Here is a 17,373-nt window from a genome sequence, read left to right as displayed (position 1 = left end):
TGAGGTGTGCCCCTGGGGTCCACCAGGCTGCGAGGTTGGGACTGCGGGTGTCCCCGAGTCTGGCCTGCTAGGCTCTGGTGGCCAGGGCACCTCTGTGCTCCGGCCGGGGCCCCGGCGCTCTCCCGCAGTCCCCTAACCAAGCCGAGGGCTGGCAGCGAACCGCGGCGCCCAGACGGTCTCGGAGCGCGGCCGCGAGGCTTGGACGTGGGAGAGGACTGCAGCGGAACCTGCTCGGGGCACCCCTGCCCTGGGCAGCTCTCCGCAGGCTGGCGCCGCGCCGGGGTCGCCGCAGCCCCGGGCCCCTCCCGGGCCACCTGTGCGCAGACTGGCGGGCCCGCGAGAGCCCGGATCCCGAGCACCGATCCACTCCGGGTTTCAGACTCCAGCCCTTGTCCCCGGAGACCGCGCGGGGCGGTGGGAGGCCTCCACGCCCACCACCCCAAGCCCCTCCCTGGGGGAGCCTCAGGCATCGCCCGGAGGGATTCCCGGCGCTGGGGGTAGCCCGCGCGCGCGGCGCGGGGCGGCCCGGCCCCTCCTTCTCTCCCCCCCGCTCCGCCCCGCCGCCGCCCCGCTCCGTTGCTCCAGTCCGGGTTTTGCGGCGCCCACCGGCCGGTTCTCCGGCTGCGGGCTCCGCGGCGCGGCTGGCTCGGTGCGCGGCGCGGCTGGCGCTGCGCTCCGCCCCGGCTGCATTGCTGCGCTCCCGTGCCCAGGGGAGCCACGCGCCGCGTGCGCCCCGCAGCCGGCCGCCGGGAGGCAGCGCAGTCCGCTGGCATGGGCCGCGGGGGCGCCCCGAGCTGGGGCTCCGGGCTGAGGCGCTGAAAGCAGCCCTCCCGCCTGCGGGGCCCCGTGCCCGGCCCGCCCGCCCGCGGCCATGGCCGTCCGGCCCGGCCTGTGGCCAGCGCTCCTGGGCATAGTCCTCTCCGCCTGGCTCCGCGGCTCGGGTGAGTCACGCCGCGCGCGCTCTGGGGAGGCTTGCGGGGGACGGTGCGCGCGAACGCTCGCTGCTCTGGGGGGTCCTTGACCCGCGCTGCTAGACCCGGCTGGGAGCCCCCCGAGGCCAAACTTTGCGAGGCGGGACGCGGGGGCCTCTTCTCGTGCTGCGCAGCGTCCCCGCGCGCTCTCCCGGAAGCCTGGGTTCTGCCAAGTCCGGGAGCAGCTGTCAGCGCGCGGGGCTGGCGAGTGTAGACACCCCACGCCTCCGGGTGGGGGAAGTTTGCTGGTTGCTTGGGCCCGGAGCAGGGCTGGGGGTTTGGATCAACCCCGGGGAGCCTGACTTTGAGGATTCGAAGATTAGAGGGTTTTGATCCTATCCCAGTGCCCAGGAAATGGGGGTGCGGGGAGCGATTAAGATACCTCTTCCCGGTAGCATCTGCCCTAAACAGCCACTCACAATCTCCCAGCTTGGCACCTGGCCTCTGCCCACGTCCAGAACACAGTGTCCTCCTCTGTCCCCGCCACACACGCTCGCACACGCACACACTCAGGCGTGGAGGCGCATACACCAGCCCCCAGTCCTTGCAGCCGGTACTGTCAAAGCGCCGCGGTTCCGGTGGCCGGGGCTGTGGCTCCTGGCCTCCCTGAAGCGGGGTGGGGGGGGGCAGAGTTGTGTGCTGTTGGTCCGCCAGGTTCCCCTTCTTCCTTAAACTCCACAATCTTTCGTGGTCCCTGCGTGCCCCATTGGTCACCCTAACCCGCTGCTAACTCAGCCCTCAGCCCACCTTATTCCCTTGGGAGGGGGCTGGAGGGACGGAAGTTCCCCTCCATCCTTTGTCTGTTCTCCCTGAGCCTCCACCTAGGCTGAGCTGTGGGGGCCTCCTGATCTCTGCCCCCCATGCACTTAGCTGAGCTGAGCTTATGTGTCTGTGGTGGTGGTGTGTGTTGGGGGTGGGGGAGGGTTGCCATTTGTGTGATCAAGGGGGTTTGAGGCTTACCCTGGCAATTCTCGATTCTTGCTGCCCGTAGAACCTGGTTGGTTATTCCCCAGCCTGGCCAGGCCGCTGCTTATATCAGGGGTGTTGGAAGGGAGCATTGGGGGTTCTGAGCTGCCAAGCCAGACTGATTGGAGATCAATGAGTGAGAGCTCAGGCACCAGCCTGATGAGTGAGGCTAATGGCTGTTTCCTTAAAGGGTGTCTCTGCCCAGCAAATCCTGCACCCACCACTGCTTGACTGCCTGCCCCATCCTGCCTCCTCAGTACCCCTCTCTACTCCATCCCACCCACTCTGTGTCCCCTCGCCATCAGCACCCCCTTCTTCCCCAGGGCCTCTCCTTCTAATCCTGACCGAGCAGCAGGCTGAACTGTTGGGTTTGTGTCTCTGTCCCACACATGTGTGCCTTAGGGGCGTGTGTGCAGCCCCCGAGATGAGCACTCGGGGTACAGGTTGCAATGTCATCAATGATGAGGTGGGGGTATTAGTTCCCCACATACAGATGAGGTGTTGTCCGACACCCAGTAGATGCCTAGGAAATGTTTTCAGAGTTGATGCGTGTGAGGGCTGTGTGGTCATAGCTGCATGTTGCCCATGTGAGCACGTGTGAAGGCTGTGGGTTGACATGTGTGCCTGGGTGACAAGGGGGGTTGGCATGGTGTGGGCAGCATTGGTGCGTGTGTGGCCTGATGGATGTGTGTGATGGCTGGCGTGTGTGATGGCTGTGTGCAGTTGCACAGGTGAGCATGTACAGATAAGAGGGCACAGGTACTGGTGAATCAGGGTGCCGCAGCCTGGAGCGGAGCGTTGTCACATGGACTCCTCGGGAGGCTGTGGAGTGGGGGAACTACATCCCTGGTTGGCCGGGCATCTGTTGAGGCCTGGCCCAAGGTTGCCCAGAGAGTTGGCAGGTGGGCACAGGTGCTGCAGGGTCTGAAGCAGAGCCTGCCCCAGGCATCAACTCTGCCCCTGGGCCTGCAGAAGGAGCTGCTGAAGGCCATGGGGCGGGGACGGGCCCTACTTCTTTGGGACTCCCATCCCCCTGTGCCCCACAGGCACTGGGTACATGTGGATGCCCAGGCAGGCTGGCCCTGCGGTGACCCCGGCTCCTCCCACGCTGCCTTTTGCCTCCGCAGCAACAGCCTCCAGTGAAAAATGTGTCTGTGAGCCGCCGAGGGGAGGGATGGCCAGCAGGCAGCAGGGGGCGCCGGGGGCCAGCGCGACCAACTGCAGCCGCCTGCTCCCCAGGCCACGCGCCCACCCTCTGTCTCCGGACATCACACAAAAGCCTGTCCCTTCAGCGCGCTCGAACCTGCAGGCCCTCTCTGTACCCACGCACGCAAGCACCCATCTGTCTCACAGGATTTTCCTTCTCAAACCCCGTCACACGCAGCTGGCATGCACGCCCCCACCGTGCCCTGTGGTCTCCCTGTCACCCACACCTCTGCAGTCCTGAGCAAGGATCTGGCTCCCTTGAAGATGGGGCTGAAGGGTGCCATGCTCTGGCATTGTTGCACTGCCCAACCTGACCCCAACCATCTAGTCTTGCTCCTCCTTCTCAGACCCCTATCCCCATCCTTAGGGCTGACATGGGAGAATGTCCACCCCACCTGGGAGAATGCAGCTGGCTGAGGGGGTCTGAATCCTCCAGGCCTATACCCTGTTTCTGTTCACCCTGCCTTTTGGGTAGGGTGGCTCTGGGGCCTCTAGGTACCCCCAGGGGAGAGCAGGTCCTCTCGCTACCTGCCTGCTTACTGCTTGCCTGTGTTGGGAGGGGCTTCTCTCAGGAACCAGGGCTAGGCATTGACCCAAGTACCAAGTCCCCAGCCAAAAGGCACAGCCCTGGTTCCCAGGAGCAGCCAACTTTGGCCTCAGCCAGGGGCCAGAGAGCCCCTGTCCTCACAACCCTTCTTTCTGCCTAGTGCTGCTCTGGGACCAGACCTGCAGGCTGGAGCCTCAGAAGGCAGGAGCCTGCCCCGAGTTTAGGGTGCGGGGGGGGGCGCTGCTCTAGGTGAAGGCCCCCGTGCCGGACCTAGCTGCCACCTGGGACCTATGTCCACTCACATGCATGCAGGGCCTCCTGCTCTAGGCCGTCCCTCTCCTGATGCCCCCTCCTCCTATTCCCGCAGCCTGCGGCTGGAAGCCTTAGCGTCTCCCTTGCTTCTCCCTTCTCCTTCATGCTTCACATCTAATCTGTCACCAGGTCCTCCAGCTCAGGCCTCCTTGTGACACTGCTCATGTCCCTTGACTTATTTGTCTCTCCCCATCCCCCACCCCTTTCTCCCTCACTGGGACCACCACTGCAGCAGCCGCCACCATCCACCCCCTTCCGGCCTCCTCCACTCACACTAAGGTATGCCACGGCTTCCGGGCTAGAAACCTGCTAGAAAGCTTTCAGTGACTCCCAGTGCCTGCAGGTCAGTCCAAACCTCAAGCCCCCTTAGGCCCTTAGGAAAACACCTGCCTCTCTCTTCATCACCCCACATCAGCACTGGGCTGGTCTATCTGGAGGTTGGGTGCCCTACCTGGCTCTGACTGCTGATGGGATGGGCACCCCCAGGCAAGCTCCGGCTTCCTGACTCCCTGGCCTTGCAAAACCTAGTGCCACTGACCCAGCCAGCATGCTCCCCACTCAACACCCCAACATCGGCTCTGTCCAGACCTGGGACACACCCCTTTGCTGCTGCCAATCCCTACACTGTGAAGCCTGCAGCTTCAGGCCAGCCCCTCCCAGAGGCCTCCCACTCCTCTCCTGCAGAGGGCCCTGGCATACTGATGTGCTTTGGGTGGGCTAAAGAAAGACTGAGGTCCTGAGTCCTCAGCCCTGGGGCAGCTGCCAGAAGCCTCAGGCCTGAGCCCCCTCCTCCTCCGGTGCCACCCTCAGGTATTGCCACTGCCCATGGCGTAGTGACCCTGTTCTCCACCCCAGCATGCTCTGAGTCACTGGCAGCCAGGTGCCGTTTCTCTTCATTTTCTCGTTTTGAGTTTGGGTTCAAACTCAATACAGGGAGGACTGTATTACTGGGGACAGGGAGAGATGTTTGCTCTGCCCCTGTCAGCAACGACCCCATCCCTGTCCCTGAACACAGACTGCCATGCTCCAGGGAGGCTGGAAACGGCCTCCTGCCCAGGGTGGGGACCAGGAAAACTAGGCCCCTTCATGGGGTGGGGAGTGCCATACCCCTGCCACACGTATGGACAGCAAACCAGCTCATTGTACGCAATACATTGGTGTGTGCTTGTGGGCCACTCACGCAAGTTGTATGCCCACATCTGTTGCGTAGGAACCCCCATCCCCACCCTGGCATGGATTTTCCCAGAGTTAATATTTTCTCAAGCAAATAATGCAATTCACAGAGTCATGGCAAGATTTGGGCCCCTCTGCATAGCTCCTACGTGGGGTGGGACTTCTGGTTCCTGAGGCTGAGCCCCAGGGCCCAACCACGCTCAGACCAGAGCTCAGCTTTCTGCAGTCAGATCCACCAGCCCACCCCTTCGTTCCTCATCTGCTCCTGTGGGAGTGGCATCGAAGGGTCCTCCTGCCTTCTGGGGAGTCTCTCTCCGTATTCCTGCCAGGTGAAGTAGAAAGGACAGGCGCTTAGGAGGCAGCCAGGGCCAACTTCCAACCTGAGCCTCATGTCCTTGGACAAGCAACTTTCAGTCCCCAGCCTGTTTGCTCATTGCTAGAACGGTCATGCTTGCTTTCTGGGCTTATAGTAACAGATGGATGGGCCATGTGGAGGGGGCACTCAGGGTGAACCCTGACACCCAGTAGGTGCCAGAGCTTGTCTGTCTCCTTCCTCTGTGTTCCGTGGCATTTGTGGGGGGTGGCACAAGTTAGGACAGAGGTGGGGACTTAAGCCACATCAGGGCCGAAGCCCAGATATGGGAGAAAAATGCATCTCAGCATCAGCTGCTTTGTTTCCACTGCCCCAGGCCCAGGCAGGGGCCTCTTCTGGTGAGAAGAAGCCCCCATTCCAACAGCATGTCCACCGCCCCCTGCAGGGACTTGGGCCCCATTCAGACATCCGTTCTTCCAGTGTGCGAGGCGAAGCTGTTTGGGGGTTCTGAAGATGAAGATTTGGGTTCAGCTCATCATGCAACTGTGTGTTGATTGTCTCTGACTCACAGGACATGGCACAGAGTGGGGCAGGAGCCCTGAAAAGAACGAAATTCTTCTAGTCCTCGCTCTGTCCTTGCACAATCCTTTTTGATTGCTGTGTAATCTTAGACAAGTCATTTCACCTCTCTGGGCTGTTCGCCTCTCTGTATACTAAAGGGTGTAGTATACCCAATGATGCCTCTACTGGAGCCTGGGGTGGACTCCACACTCAGCAGCGGGGTCCCCCAGGAACTGCTCACACCTTCCCAGCACCTGCCACAGACATCAGCTCTCCTGGCAGGGGCTGCCTGCATCGCTGGAGAGCCAGGTGGCTGCTGGGGCAGAGCCAAAAGTGGTTGTGAGGCAGAGCCAGGGACTGTGAGTCCCAACCCCTAGGCAAATAGCTTCCACTGGCAAATACCTCCTATGTCAGAAATAGGCCTTCTCAGGGTGCCCAGGTCAGGGTGCCAGTGCCTGAGGCCCACCCCCTTCCTGGGCACTGATGTCAGGTGCCACAGGCAGCTTCAGACCCCAGGGGCCCAGAATCCAGGCACGTGGAGTAGTGGAACAGGTGAGTTGGCAAGTCTGTGGCTGGGTTTGGACCAGGACTAGGGTGAGGCTGGGCAGGTGCACAAAGGTAGGGGCAGCCCCTGAGAGAGCCCCTCCTGGCCCCGCATCCAGCTCCTCCCTGCACACCTTCAGTTTCCTCGTCTGTACGATGGACTCATAAAAGAACCCACCTCCTAGGGTTTTGTGCAGATTTGGTGGGCTGACGCCTGTCAGTGCTGGCACATAGTGGGCACTCGATACATGTTAGCAGTCGATGAGGACATGGCAAAGGGCACTGTTCAGTCCTATCCTTTGGGAAGTAGGGGAGTCCTTGGCTGTCTTTGTGGAAGACATGGGCCTGGGGAACCAGGTGGGAGGGAAAAGGCCCCGGTGGGGAGCTTCCCATTCTGGACTGGAGGACAGGCCTGGCTTCCTTTCTGTTCCTTCGAGGGCAGGGCATATAGAAGTTCCTGCCTCTCTCCAGGTGGTCCTTGACTGGCCCTCCCAGCCCCGTCTGAGGTGGAGAGGGGGAGCTGCTTGAGTTCTGGGAGGCCTGAGTGGCAGCTTTTCAGCCCCAGAGTAACTAGGGAAGGGGAAGTTTTAGGTACAAATTTGCTGGGGGAGGGGCCCTGAAACCCCTGCTTCTGGGCTGTGATGGGAGCGCCAAGGGCCAGCTGTCACCCTGACTGGTGGGGCCCCCAGAGCAGGCCTTCCCACGCTGGGATATCAGAGCTGTGTCCGTCTGGAAGGCTCAGGGTCACCTTGAGCTCCAGGCAAATATGTAGCTGAGATGGGGAGGGGGTTGGGGGGAGGCCAGGGGAGTCTGTCTAGATGGACAGTGCCAGAGGGGCCTTGGGGAGGGCGCTCCGGACCTTGCCTCCCACCTGTCCCCTACACGTCCCCAGCCAGGGAGGCAGGTGGAACTCCAGTGCCGCAGGCCAGCAGGTCCAGTGGAGAGGCTGCGGGGGGCGTGGGGGAGGAGACTGGGGGAGTGCACTCTGAATTAGACTCTACCCCTCCCCAGTGGAGCTGAGGGACCAGTGGTTTTTCCTAGGTCTGCATCTTTCCAGCACCGCCCACCATCCCCCCCACCCCAAAAAAATGTGCCCAGCACTGGCGGATAACAGCACCGCCTCAGCGCGTGCCCCGCGCCTCAGCCCCCGCCCCGCTGTCTAGGTAGCGTGGCGCGCGGGGGCCCTCAGGCCGGCGGATCTGCGGGGCACGTGAGCAGCCGTGGGGTGCGGGTGCCTGAGCCCACGGCAGCGGGAGCGGAGGGGCTTCGCCATTCGCCGCGGCGCCCGTCGGGCGGAGCTGCGGGAGGGGCGTGCCCGGGGGCGTCCGGGCCTAGGGTGGAGGCCGCGGGGCCCCCGGGCGCCGGGTAATTAACGCGCGGCAAACTCGGGCGGCCGAGCCGGGAAGGGGCGGGATCCCTCCGCCCGCCAGCCCGCCCGCGGCCGCCCGCCGGATTAGCGGCTCTTTGTTCGGGCCTGTTAACAAGTTCCTGGCTGAGTGCTCGGCTGCTGCCCGGGGAGCGGGCGTCCAGCCTCCGGGCACTGCCGCCGCGCGGCCGCCTCCGCCCAGCCCCCGTGCTGCCGCCCAGCTGCAGCCCCCGCCCCTGCCCTCCCTTCCCGGGCCCCCTGAGAAGTGAGTGGGCGCGGGGCTCCTCGAGCGATCTCGTGCGTGTGGCTTGCAGAGACCCCGGGCTTATCTCGCTGTGTAAGGGAGGAGAAAGTCCCCATAACCCGAGCATCGCCTGCAGGCCGGAGCTTCGGATGCACCTGTGTAGCCATTCCCATTTTACAGATGAGGCCCAGCACTGACTTGCCCCGAGTCCCGGCTGTCCTCGGCAGGCTGGGGCTCCACTTTCAGCCCCTGACACCCAAATGCCTTCTCCTTCAGCTAAGAAGAGAGACTTTGTGGCGGAAAGAGGAGTCGTCCCTGGGGGCTGGAGACTGTTAAGGTTTTTATTCTTGATTAACTTGGCGATGGTAGTAATCGTGCGGTGCTGGGCTCCACCTACCTCATCTGATCAAAACCTCAGGACAATCCACAGGTGGGTGAGGTTAGTCCCATGCTTCAAATGAGGACACTATCAGAGGAGGTCACACTGCAGGAAGTGGCAGAGCTGGGACCTTACTGGGCAGTTACTGCTGCGCCCCACCTCCCCCACCACACCCTACACCCACCCTGCAGGCTCTCCCCGTTTGGCTATTTACTGCCAGGGCCCTCTCTGTGCCCATGGACTTGATGGGAAAAAGTCCGGAGACCCTGATTTTCTGTGAACTCCCTCACAGTCCGGAACCCATTCCGCATCCCGGTCCTGCCTCCTGACCCTACGTAGTGTGCATCCAGGCCATCAGAGGCTTTCCTCACCTGTAGCACCGAGCTTTAGGATGTGCCCGGGCCACACATCTTCAAGCAACTGGGACTGTTCAAAACCACTTATAATGAGGGGGACTTTTCCCAGTAAGCTCCCCAAATGTTTCTGGGTCCTTCCTTCTGGGGCCACACAGGATGGGTTAGCCCTTTCAGTTATTTAAGACAGCGATCCCGCCTGGCCACATCCGCCCCTTTCCTGGCCAGCCCTCCCCAGCCCTCTTACTTGCTCCTCATGAGAATGGTTCCCGGCCGGAATCCCAACCCCCACATTCTTGTTACCTGCCTCTGGATGGCGGCCCAACTGTCACACCTCCTCAGCCCTGGGAGCTCACCACACTGCACCACAATGCCCCTGCACTACGATGCCCCAGCATGAAGTGGCATAGGACACTAAGTATATCCGTGGCAAATATTGGACCCGAACTTACACTGGCTTAAGAAAAAATAAATTGAAAGGAGGGAGAATATAAAGGCACTGAACTCAGGGGTAGCTGTGGCTTCAGGCATGGTGGGATCCAGGGAGAACAGCATGGCCAAGATCCTTCCCTCATCTCTGCTCTTGGGGATTTGGCGCCACTCTCCAACAGTCTCTTCCCTCTGTCCCAAGGTGACTGCCAGGAGCTCCCAGGGCTACATCCTTACAGGCTGAGGCCCTGCTGCGGGTCGGGTAGAAGAGCGCATCTCTTCCCACCACCATCCAACAGATGTCCAAGTCTTCCACCATTGGTCCACCGCCAATGCCCTGCCCACCGTATGAGCCAACCACCACAGCCAGGGGTTATGATTATGCAGATTAGGTTGGGCTGGAGCCACCGAGGCCATTGTCCTGTTGTTACCCAGGCTATTTACTGCTCCTCCCAGCTTCTTGTCCATTAAGAAAGGTGGGCACATCATCCTCAGATTTAACCAGTATGTCATCAACACATTTTGCCAGGTAATAAATAAGTATGCTGAATAGCACCAACACGGCCTGTGACTCGGAAGTAAAGCAGGGTCTGGATCAATGCTTTTTTTTTTTTTTTTTTTTGAGACAGAGTCTTGCTCTGTCACCAGGCTGGAGGGCAGTGGCATCATCTCAGCTCACTGCAACCTCTGCCTCCCAGGTTCAAGTGATTCTTCTGCTCAAACCTCCTGAGTAGCTGGGACTACAGGCGGATACCACCATGCCTGGCTAATGTTTTTTATATTTTTAGTAGCGACAGGATTTCACCATGTTAGCCAGGATGGTCTCGGTCTCCTGACCTCAGGATCCACCCGCCTTAGCCTCCCAAAGTACTAGGATTACAGGTATGGGCCACCACGCCTGGCTGGATCAAGGCTATTTTATCCGCAGCATTAGAAAACAAGGCTGGCCATTCAACAGGGTTTGCCTGTCCTTTACTGTGCTGTCATGAGCTTATGTATCTGCATTTGGCCATCTAAGATATTTATTTTATCAGGCGCCTGGCTGGAATCCAGTCACGCCATGTTTCTAGTCTGTCCTTCATCTACTGTGGGAAGGTAACCCCATACTAGGGGAAGCTGGTCTGGCATGATTGGTCCATGGGGATCCCAGTAGGCCTCTCACAGTCCCTCCTTCCTTTGGTCATCTGCAACGGATTGAGAAGCTCTTCTAGAACTGTGCCTGGAGTTGGCATAAGGCTCACGATGTTTGTTAGGTTGTGTATCTGATCCAGCTTCCATTTCCATCTTAGTGGGGTGTTTGGGGGATCCCTTCATCCCAGCAGCAGGGCCCAGGTGAGCTAGGTAAGTATTTCTCTTGGCCTGGTTCTTTCCAGCGCAGAGCCTGCTCTTTAAGCCTCAGTTCCTTCTCTCAGCAACCCAGTCTTCTGCCACTACTGTTCTTCCTAAATTTGTGATAATTGTTTTTTTCTTGCTTGCCTTCAAAGAACCCTATGTGATACATTTGCCAAATCAAACTTGCTTCCTTATGATGACCAGACGACAGCTCCTGCCCACAGCCACCCCCACGACCTTTCTCAGAGGTCAGCAGCAGGGCTCAGCTCTTCTGGGCTCCCTCCTGCAAGCCCCACTACTGCCCTGTGTTTCTCTGGCATCGCCCACAAACTTCACGCCGCTACACCTGTGCTCTGCTTCCGAGCATGGTTCCCATCCATGCCTCTCACCTGTGGCTTCTCCTTGGTTTCTGGCCATCTTTCCATCCCAGGCATGTCTGCTCAGAGTCTGAGCCTACCTGGATATCCTGCAGTTGCCCCGACACTTTTCTAGGGACCTTCCTCCTCCAGTTCCTTCAGGATCACACAGTCAAAGGTCCATTTCTGAGAACCACCTGGTCTTCTCAAGACCTCTTTCCTTTCAGACCCCTGGCTCCACTGGGCACCTGTCTTTGGTGTGAATTCCTGAAGCCCACCAGGCAAATGCCAGGATGCCTTCTAAGAGTGGTCAGCATTCTTCCTCCCCACCCCAACAGCGTGGTGTCCTGTGAATGGTTACAACTGGCTCTCTAGGCAGGCTGGAGGACCGATTTGCCAATTTCCATGGTGTAAATACTCCCACCATGGCCTATTTCAAGCTATCAATGTGATGTCAACTGGCTTGCAGAATTCTAGAAATTGTAGTGATTGGCCATCCCAAGCCAGGATGAGCTGGCTCCATACGTCACTGCTCCTGACCAAGGTCACTCCCAGCCCTCTTAAGTGACCACGGGCAGGGAGTGGACAAAGGCTTCTTAGGCCTTCCCCTGCAGGACCCATTGACCTCCCAGGCTGGGAGGGGCAGCTTCCCTCCTGGACACTAGACTCTGGTGGGTCAAAAGGTAGAGCGTCAGCTAGGACCTGGGAGGACTGTGCTTAGGAGCCAGGGCTCTGGTGTGGATTAGAATCCTAAAGCGGGTGAACTTGGGTAGGTTATTTAAGCTCTCTGTGCCTCAGTCTCCTCACCTGGAAAATGCGGACAATCCTACCTCATAGGGCTGCAAGGATTAAACGAGTCATCCCATGTGGCACACGCAGCTCGGTGCCAGCTCACATCACAGTAAATGCTCTGCAGGTGTGAGCTATGTGGCCCGCAGGGTGGATGCTCACTTTGGGCCCCCCTCTGTGACACGACCTTGGAGTGTTTTGTGTTGGGGTTGGGGAGCAGGATCTTCAGTTGATAAAACTGGCAGCAGCGGGCATCAAGGGCAGGGCCTGCAGGTCTGGAATCTTGGGAGGGTGCTCGTTCTTGGGTAATGATCATTCATGAGGGGGCCTGAGAAGGAAGGCTGACGTAGTGAAGGGTGAGTCACCAGAGTGACTTGGCTGGGTAGGATTCCTGACACCTGAGAGCCAGGGTGGGTCCCTGGGACATGCAGAGCAGAGAGGTGGCAGAGGCCACAGCAACATGACAGCCCAGACAGGCCCAGCAAGGACAGCTCACCTGCTGGCCTCTGGCCAACCTGTGACTTCAGAGCTGGTCCCTGGGCACCCCCTGTCTCTGCCCCAGAGTCCTGGGGGCACTGAGGCTAGAACAGGAGAGGGACTCAGGCTGGGACCTTGGCATGTGGTGGAATTTGGCCAGACAGCAAGGGGAGGAGGAGGAGTGGCCGGGCAATCCCAGTGACAGCATGTGTACAGGGCAGCCGGGAGGCGGGCAGCCCCGATGGAGCAGACAGTGCCTGTGGGGGGCCGACGAGCGACAGGGCTGAGACCACATCTCTGAGCTGGGGAGTGACAGGCAGTGAGCGGTGTTTAAGGAAGATTAATCTGGCAGCCCATGGAGGATGGATGGGAGCAGGGAGAGGCTGGAGGCAAGGAGACCGGCCCGGAGGCTGCGGCGGTCACCCAGGCAAGAAATGACGCGGCGTCCCTCCCCGGCGGCGGGCAGGCAGCGGGGATGGAGTAAGAGATGGATGTGGGAGACGCTGCAAAGGAGGAGATGTTGCATCTGGATGCTGCATGTGGGGGGCGAGGGAGGGGGAGGAGGCAAACATGATTCAGAGCTCTCGAGCCTGGGGAAGTGATGTCAGAAACAGAAAATAGATGGGGAGCTGGGTTGGGGGAGAAGCCGAAAGAGCAAGAGGCTCCGCCCAGGGAGCTCCACTCTGCTAGGCTGTGTCAAGAGTGTGGACAGGGTGCTTGGGTCACAAGCAACAGAAACTGGCTCTGGCCACGTGAAGCCAAGGGATCAGAACAGCATTGTTGGGGTCGGGCACACACTGGGGGCAAAGGGCAGACTTAAAGCCAGTTGTGGCCCAGGAGAGATGGCCAACAGGTCCTGGCAGCACTGGGCATCCTGTTTCCTTTAGGGCACTGAAAGCCATCCAGGGAAAGGTGGATTTACTCAGTTCTGTGAAGCCCTCCAGGGTAGGTTGGGACCAGCAGAGCAAGTCACAGGGAGGCCGAGGGACACCCTCCCAGCTAGCAGAGGCACAGAGGTCTGGGTGTGATGAGAGTCTCCGCAGGGAGTGCTGCTGGAAACAGGCTCTGTGGGATAGTCAGGGAGACTGTGTACAGGGGCAAGTGGCGTCCGTGAGGCTCGGTCGGAAAGGAGAGAGGGCAGTTCAGCGCCGACTTGGATTCCACCCAGCAGCACCCTCCTTGCTCTTGCGAAGTTTCTTACCCTTTGGGAACTGGGCTTTCTGGAGGGATGACTCATCTCATGGGGTTTGGTAGTTTTCTCCACTGCCCATTGTTCTGACTGCTGAAATACTTTGTCAGGACACAGCACCTCCACCTTCCTTGACGACCTCTGCCATGGAGCCCTGGTGGGACTGACAGTTATGGGGACCCAGCCTCCCCCTGGGGAAAGCACCTGTCCCAGCTGGCGAATGGTCCCAGAGAACCCGGGCACATGATTGGGCCAGGCTGGCCACGTGGCCTGGGTTGAGCCAGTCAGGATCCTTCCCAGAGCTTCTCCCGCCTGGAGGCAGAGGTGCGGCCCTGCTGCCTGCCTGATTGGCAACGGTGAGGATGCAGGTTCCGAAGCTGGCCCAGGACCACTTCGCCCTTGTATGGAAATCGGCCAAGGGGCAGAGGCGGGCGAGACCAGCGCACGGGGAGATCAGGGACAAGGGACAAATGGAAAGGGGAGGCTGTCCCGGTGGCCCCAAGGCCCCAAGGCTCTGGTCCCTGCTCCCTGCAGCTTTTCTCAGTCCTGTGAGCTGACCCTGACAGCCTTCCTGGCCCTAGATCCAAGAACTTCCCGCTTTAACGCCTGTGTGAGTTGGGTTTCTGTGCCCTGCACCTGACGGGGGCCTAGCCCAGGACCTTAGCAGGAAGATGATGACGGTGGGCAAAGCGCCCACCCAGAGGTAGCCAGGTGGCGGCATGCAGGGCATTTAGCCCCCACGCGGTAGATGCAACATTCTTAAAAAAGAGAATTCACATACAAATCCAAAATGTCAGGCTTCTCTTGAAAAAGCAAAAGATCTGGGCTGGGCCCAGCAAGCCCATTTTCCTGGGTGGGCTGGGGCTGGAGCCTGGATGCCACTTTGGCAGATGTGTACCCCACTGCTAGGTGCCCCCATGCCCATGCCCCCATGCCTGCACACTCCCTGCCCTGTGCACCCCACCATTTATACAGCCCAATGCCAGTGCAGCCCCACCACCCATGCACCAACCTGCCCTACCCTGTGCACCTTTGCCTTGTGTACCCTCTGTCCTGGGCACTCTTACCACTCCGTGTCCCCCGTCCCATGCCTCCCTACTACGCTGTGCACCCCCAGGGCCTGTGCTCTGCCCCATTCAGCTCTGCTCCCACGTGCACCAAGGCTGCATCCCCCACCCTTGGTGAGTGTTGGGACTGAGGCCATGGGCGGGGCCATTCCTCTCCTTCCCTCCCTTCCAGCCCTCGGAGCCCGAGTTTGGGGCCTGAGATTTCACCTGTTCAGTTTGAAGTGCAGGAGGATAATCAGGTGGAAACATCTAAAAGATAATTGGAAACTGGGACTAGCACTTTGAGATACAGTCAGGGTGGGAAGTGGAGACAAGAGACCCTTTCATAAGGAACTGATCACAGACACGTGCGAGCTCGAATCCCATTCTAAGAGGATGATTAGGGAATGGCGACAGCTGGGGTGGAAAGGAGGCTTCAGGGGACAATTCTGAGGAAGCCAAAAGGAGGCCAGGGAGAGAGCAGTGGGGGCCCAGGAGTGTGTGTGCGGTTTTGAGCAGGAGGGGAGGCAGCCTTGAGGAAGGCTTTAGAGAAGGCCCCGCTGATGAAGCCTGGAGAACACACTGGGAGGAGGCAGGGAGAGCAGTGGAGGAGGCTGTGCTCAGAAGCAGCAGGGGCGAGCTGGGACGGTGTGGACAGGCAGGACACAGAGGCCCTTTGGGATTTGCAGAGCATGGAAGGATACCTGGTAGAAAAGGCACGGGATACAGGGAGAAACTTGGGAAAGCGCGGTGAGGGCAGGACGAGCATACTTGCTGGGCACTGGCAGTGCACTTGCACGACAGCTCTCGGTGGGTAGCTCAGAGGCGAGGGACTTGCCCACATCCCATGGCTGCCACAGCAGAGCCAGGTGCCAGCCCCAGCTCCATGGCAGGCAAAATGGGCAGAGGGCCCAGAGCCGTAGCAGGCTTTTAAGAGAAGCAGAGAGGATGGGCTAAGGGACAGAGCTAGGTGACGATGGCACCTGGACCATTAAATAAGCATTTACTGAGCACCTGCTGGGGCCAGGCCCAGCGTCAGGTGCTGCAGGTGAGCGTGAGGGCGATGTGACCACAAGGGGGCTGGAAGCAGGGGCATGCTGGGTAGCCAGTGAGACAGGACAGTCCCGGAAGCCCTCTCTGAAGAGGTGACACTTGAACTGAGACCTGAATGATGGAAGGAGCCGGCTGCTGGTGTAGCAAAGGGCCTGCTCTGGTCTGCACACCAGGAAGGTAGAGCTAGTGTGTTGACTTGTGTTTGTGTCCATTTACACATGCATAGAAGCCACCTCCACTTCCAGAGCCGCACAGTGGGAGGGGCCGAGGGTGCATTTGCTAGGGTTAGCTGACCGGAGTTCTTTAAGGGACCTGAGTCCCAGACCTACTCTGCCACTGCAGCATAAGCCCCAGGCCAGACACACTCCTCTGCCCCATCTATGAAATGGGAAGAATGACCAGGCCTGGGCTGTCATGAGGCCTGGGACAGGCGTTAGGATAGAGGCCATGGGAGGGTTCAGCGAGGAGGCCAGGCCAGCCACTTCCACCATTTGCAGGCCTCAGCATCCCCCAGGATCAAACAGTAACTGGTAAAATGAGCTTAGTACAATGGAGTTAGACTTTGATGCATGTATATTTTTTCTTTTTATTTTTTTAATTCTTCTTTGCCATGTAATATATTTTTTAATCAAGGTGAAATTCATGTAACATAAAATTAACCATTTTAAGTGCACAATTCATTGACATTGAGTACATTCACATGTTATGCAACTATCACTTCTATCTAGTTTCAAAACAATTTCATCAGACCAAAGGAGATCTCATTAAGCAATCACTCCCCATTCTCCCCTTTCCCCAGCCCCTGGCAAACACCAGCTTGCTTTCTGTCTCTACGGACTTGTCTATTACAATATTTCATGTAAATGGAATCATATAATTTGTGGTCCTCTGCGCCTGGCTTCTTTCACTTAGCATAATGTGCTCAAGGGTCATGCATGTTGCAGCATGCATCAGTGCTTCATTCTTTTTTTGTTTGTTTTTGAGTTGGAGCCTCGCTCTGTCACCCAGGCTGGAGTGCAGTGGTGTGATCTCAGCTCACTGCAACCTCTGCCTCCTGGGTTCAAGTGATTCTCCTGCCTCAACCTCCCGAGTAGCTGGGATTACAGGCATGTACCACCACACTGGGTAATTTTTGTGTTTTTAGTAGAGACAGGGTTTCACCATGTTGGCCAGGCTGGTCTCAAACTCCTGACCTCAAGTGATCCACCCGCCTCAGCCTCCCAAAGTGCTGGGATTGCAGGCGTGAGCCACCATGCCTGGGTTTCATTCCTTTTTGTGGTTAAATAATATTTCATTGTATGGATGGATCACATTTGGTTTATCCATTCACCTAGATAGACTTTTGGGTCGTTTCTACCTTTTGGCGACTGAATAATGCTTGTTTTGAACATTTGGGTACAAGTATCTGTTTAAAGACCTGTTATCAGTTCTCTTGAATGTAGACCTAGGAGTAAATTGCTGGGTCAGTAACTCGTTGAACTTCTTGAGGAACTGCCAAACTATTTTCCTTAACGACGACACCATCTTATGTTCTCACCAGCAACGTTGAGGGTTCCAGTTTCTCCACATCCTGATTCTTGTTTTTGCGATGTTAACTTCTTGCAAAAATTTTTCTCAACTCTAGGTGCTCCTGCTTTGCTGGTACCTGAATCTGTGTGTGGCCACCAGGCCAGCCTGGTGCAGGTCTCAGGGTTCAAGATTGGCAACAGAGGGCCAGAGAGGGGACCAGGGAACTGGGAGCTTCCGGGGGTGTGGGAGCAGTAGGGCG

General features: G+C 58.7%; 1 protein-coding gene across 3 annotated transcripts in view; it reads left to right on the top strand.

Moving 5' to 3' along the window:
* The first annotated feature begins 601 nt into the window (after window positions 1–601).
* Window positions 602–17,373, top strand: part of UNC5A (unc-5 netrin receptor A) — a 65,008-nt gene continuing 48,236 nt past the window's right edge. For all 3 annotated transcript variants that reach the window (XM_039460461.2, XM_010346681.3, XM_074390685.1), the window contains exon 1: window positions 602–941. In XM_039460461.2, the coding sequence (XP_039316395.1) occupies window positions 872–941 (70 nt within the window). In that variant the 5' untranslated portion in view covers window positions 602–871. The remainder of the gene's footprint in view (window positions 942–17,373) is intronic.

The sequence above is a fragment of the Saimiri boliviensis genome, chromosome 20 (assembly GCF_048565385.1).
Source record: "Saimiri boliviensis isolate mSaiBol1 chromosome 20, mSaiBol1.pri, whole genome shotgun sequence".
Taxonomy (NCBI): domain Eukaryota; kingdom Metazoa; phylum Chordata; class Mammalia; order Primates; family Cebidae; genus Saimiri; species Saimiri boliviensis.
The sequence above is the reverse complement of the archived record's forward strand: the minus strand, read 5'-3'. Positions and strand labels throughout refer to the sequence as shown.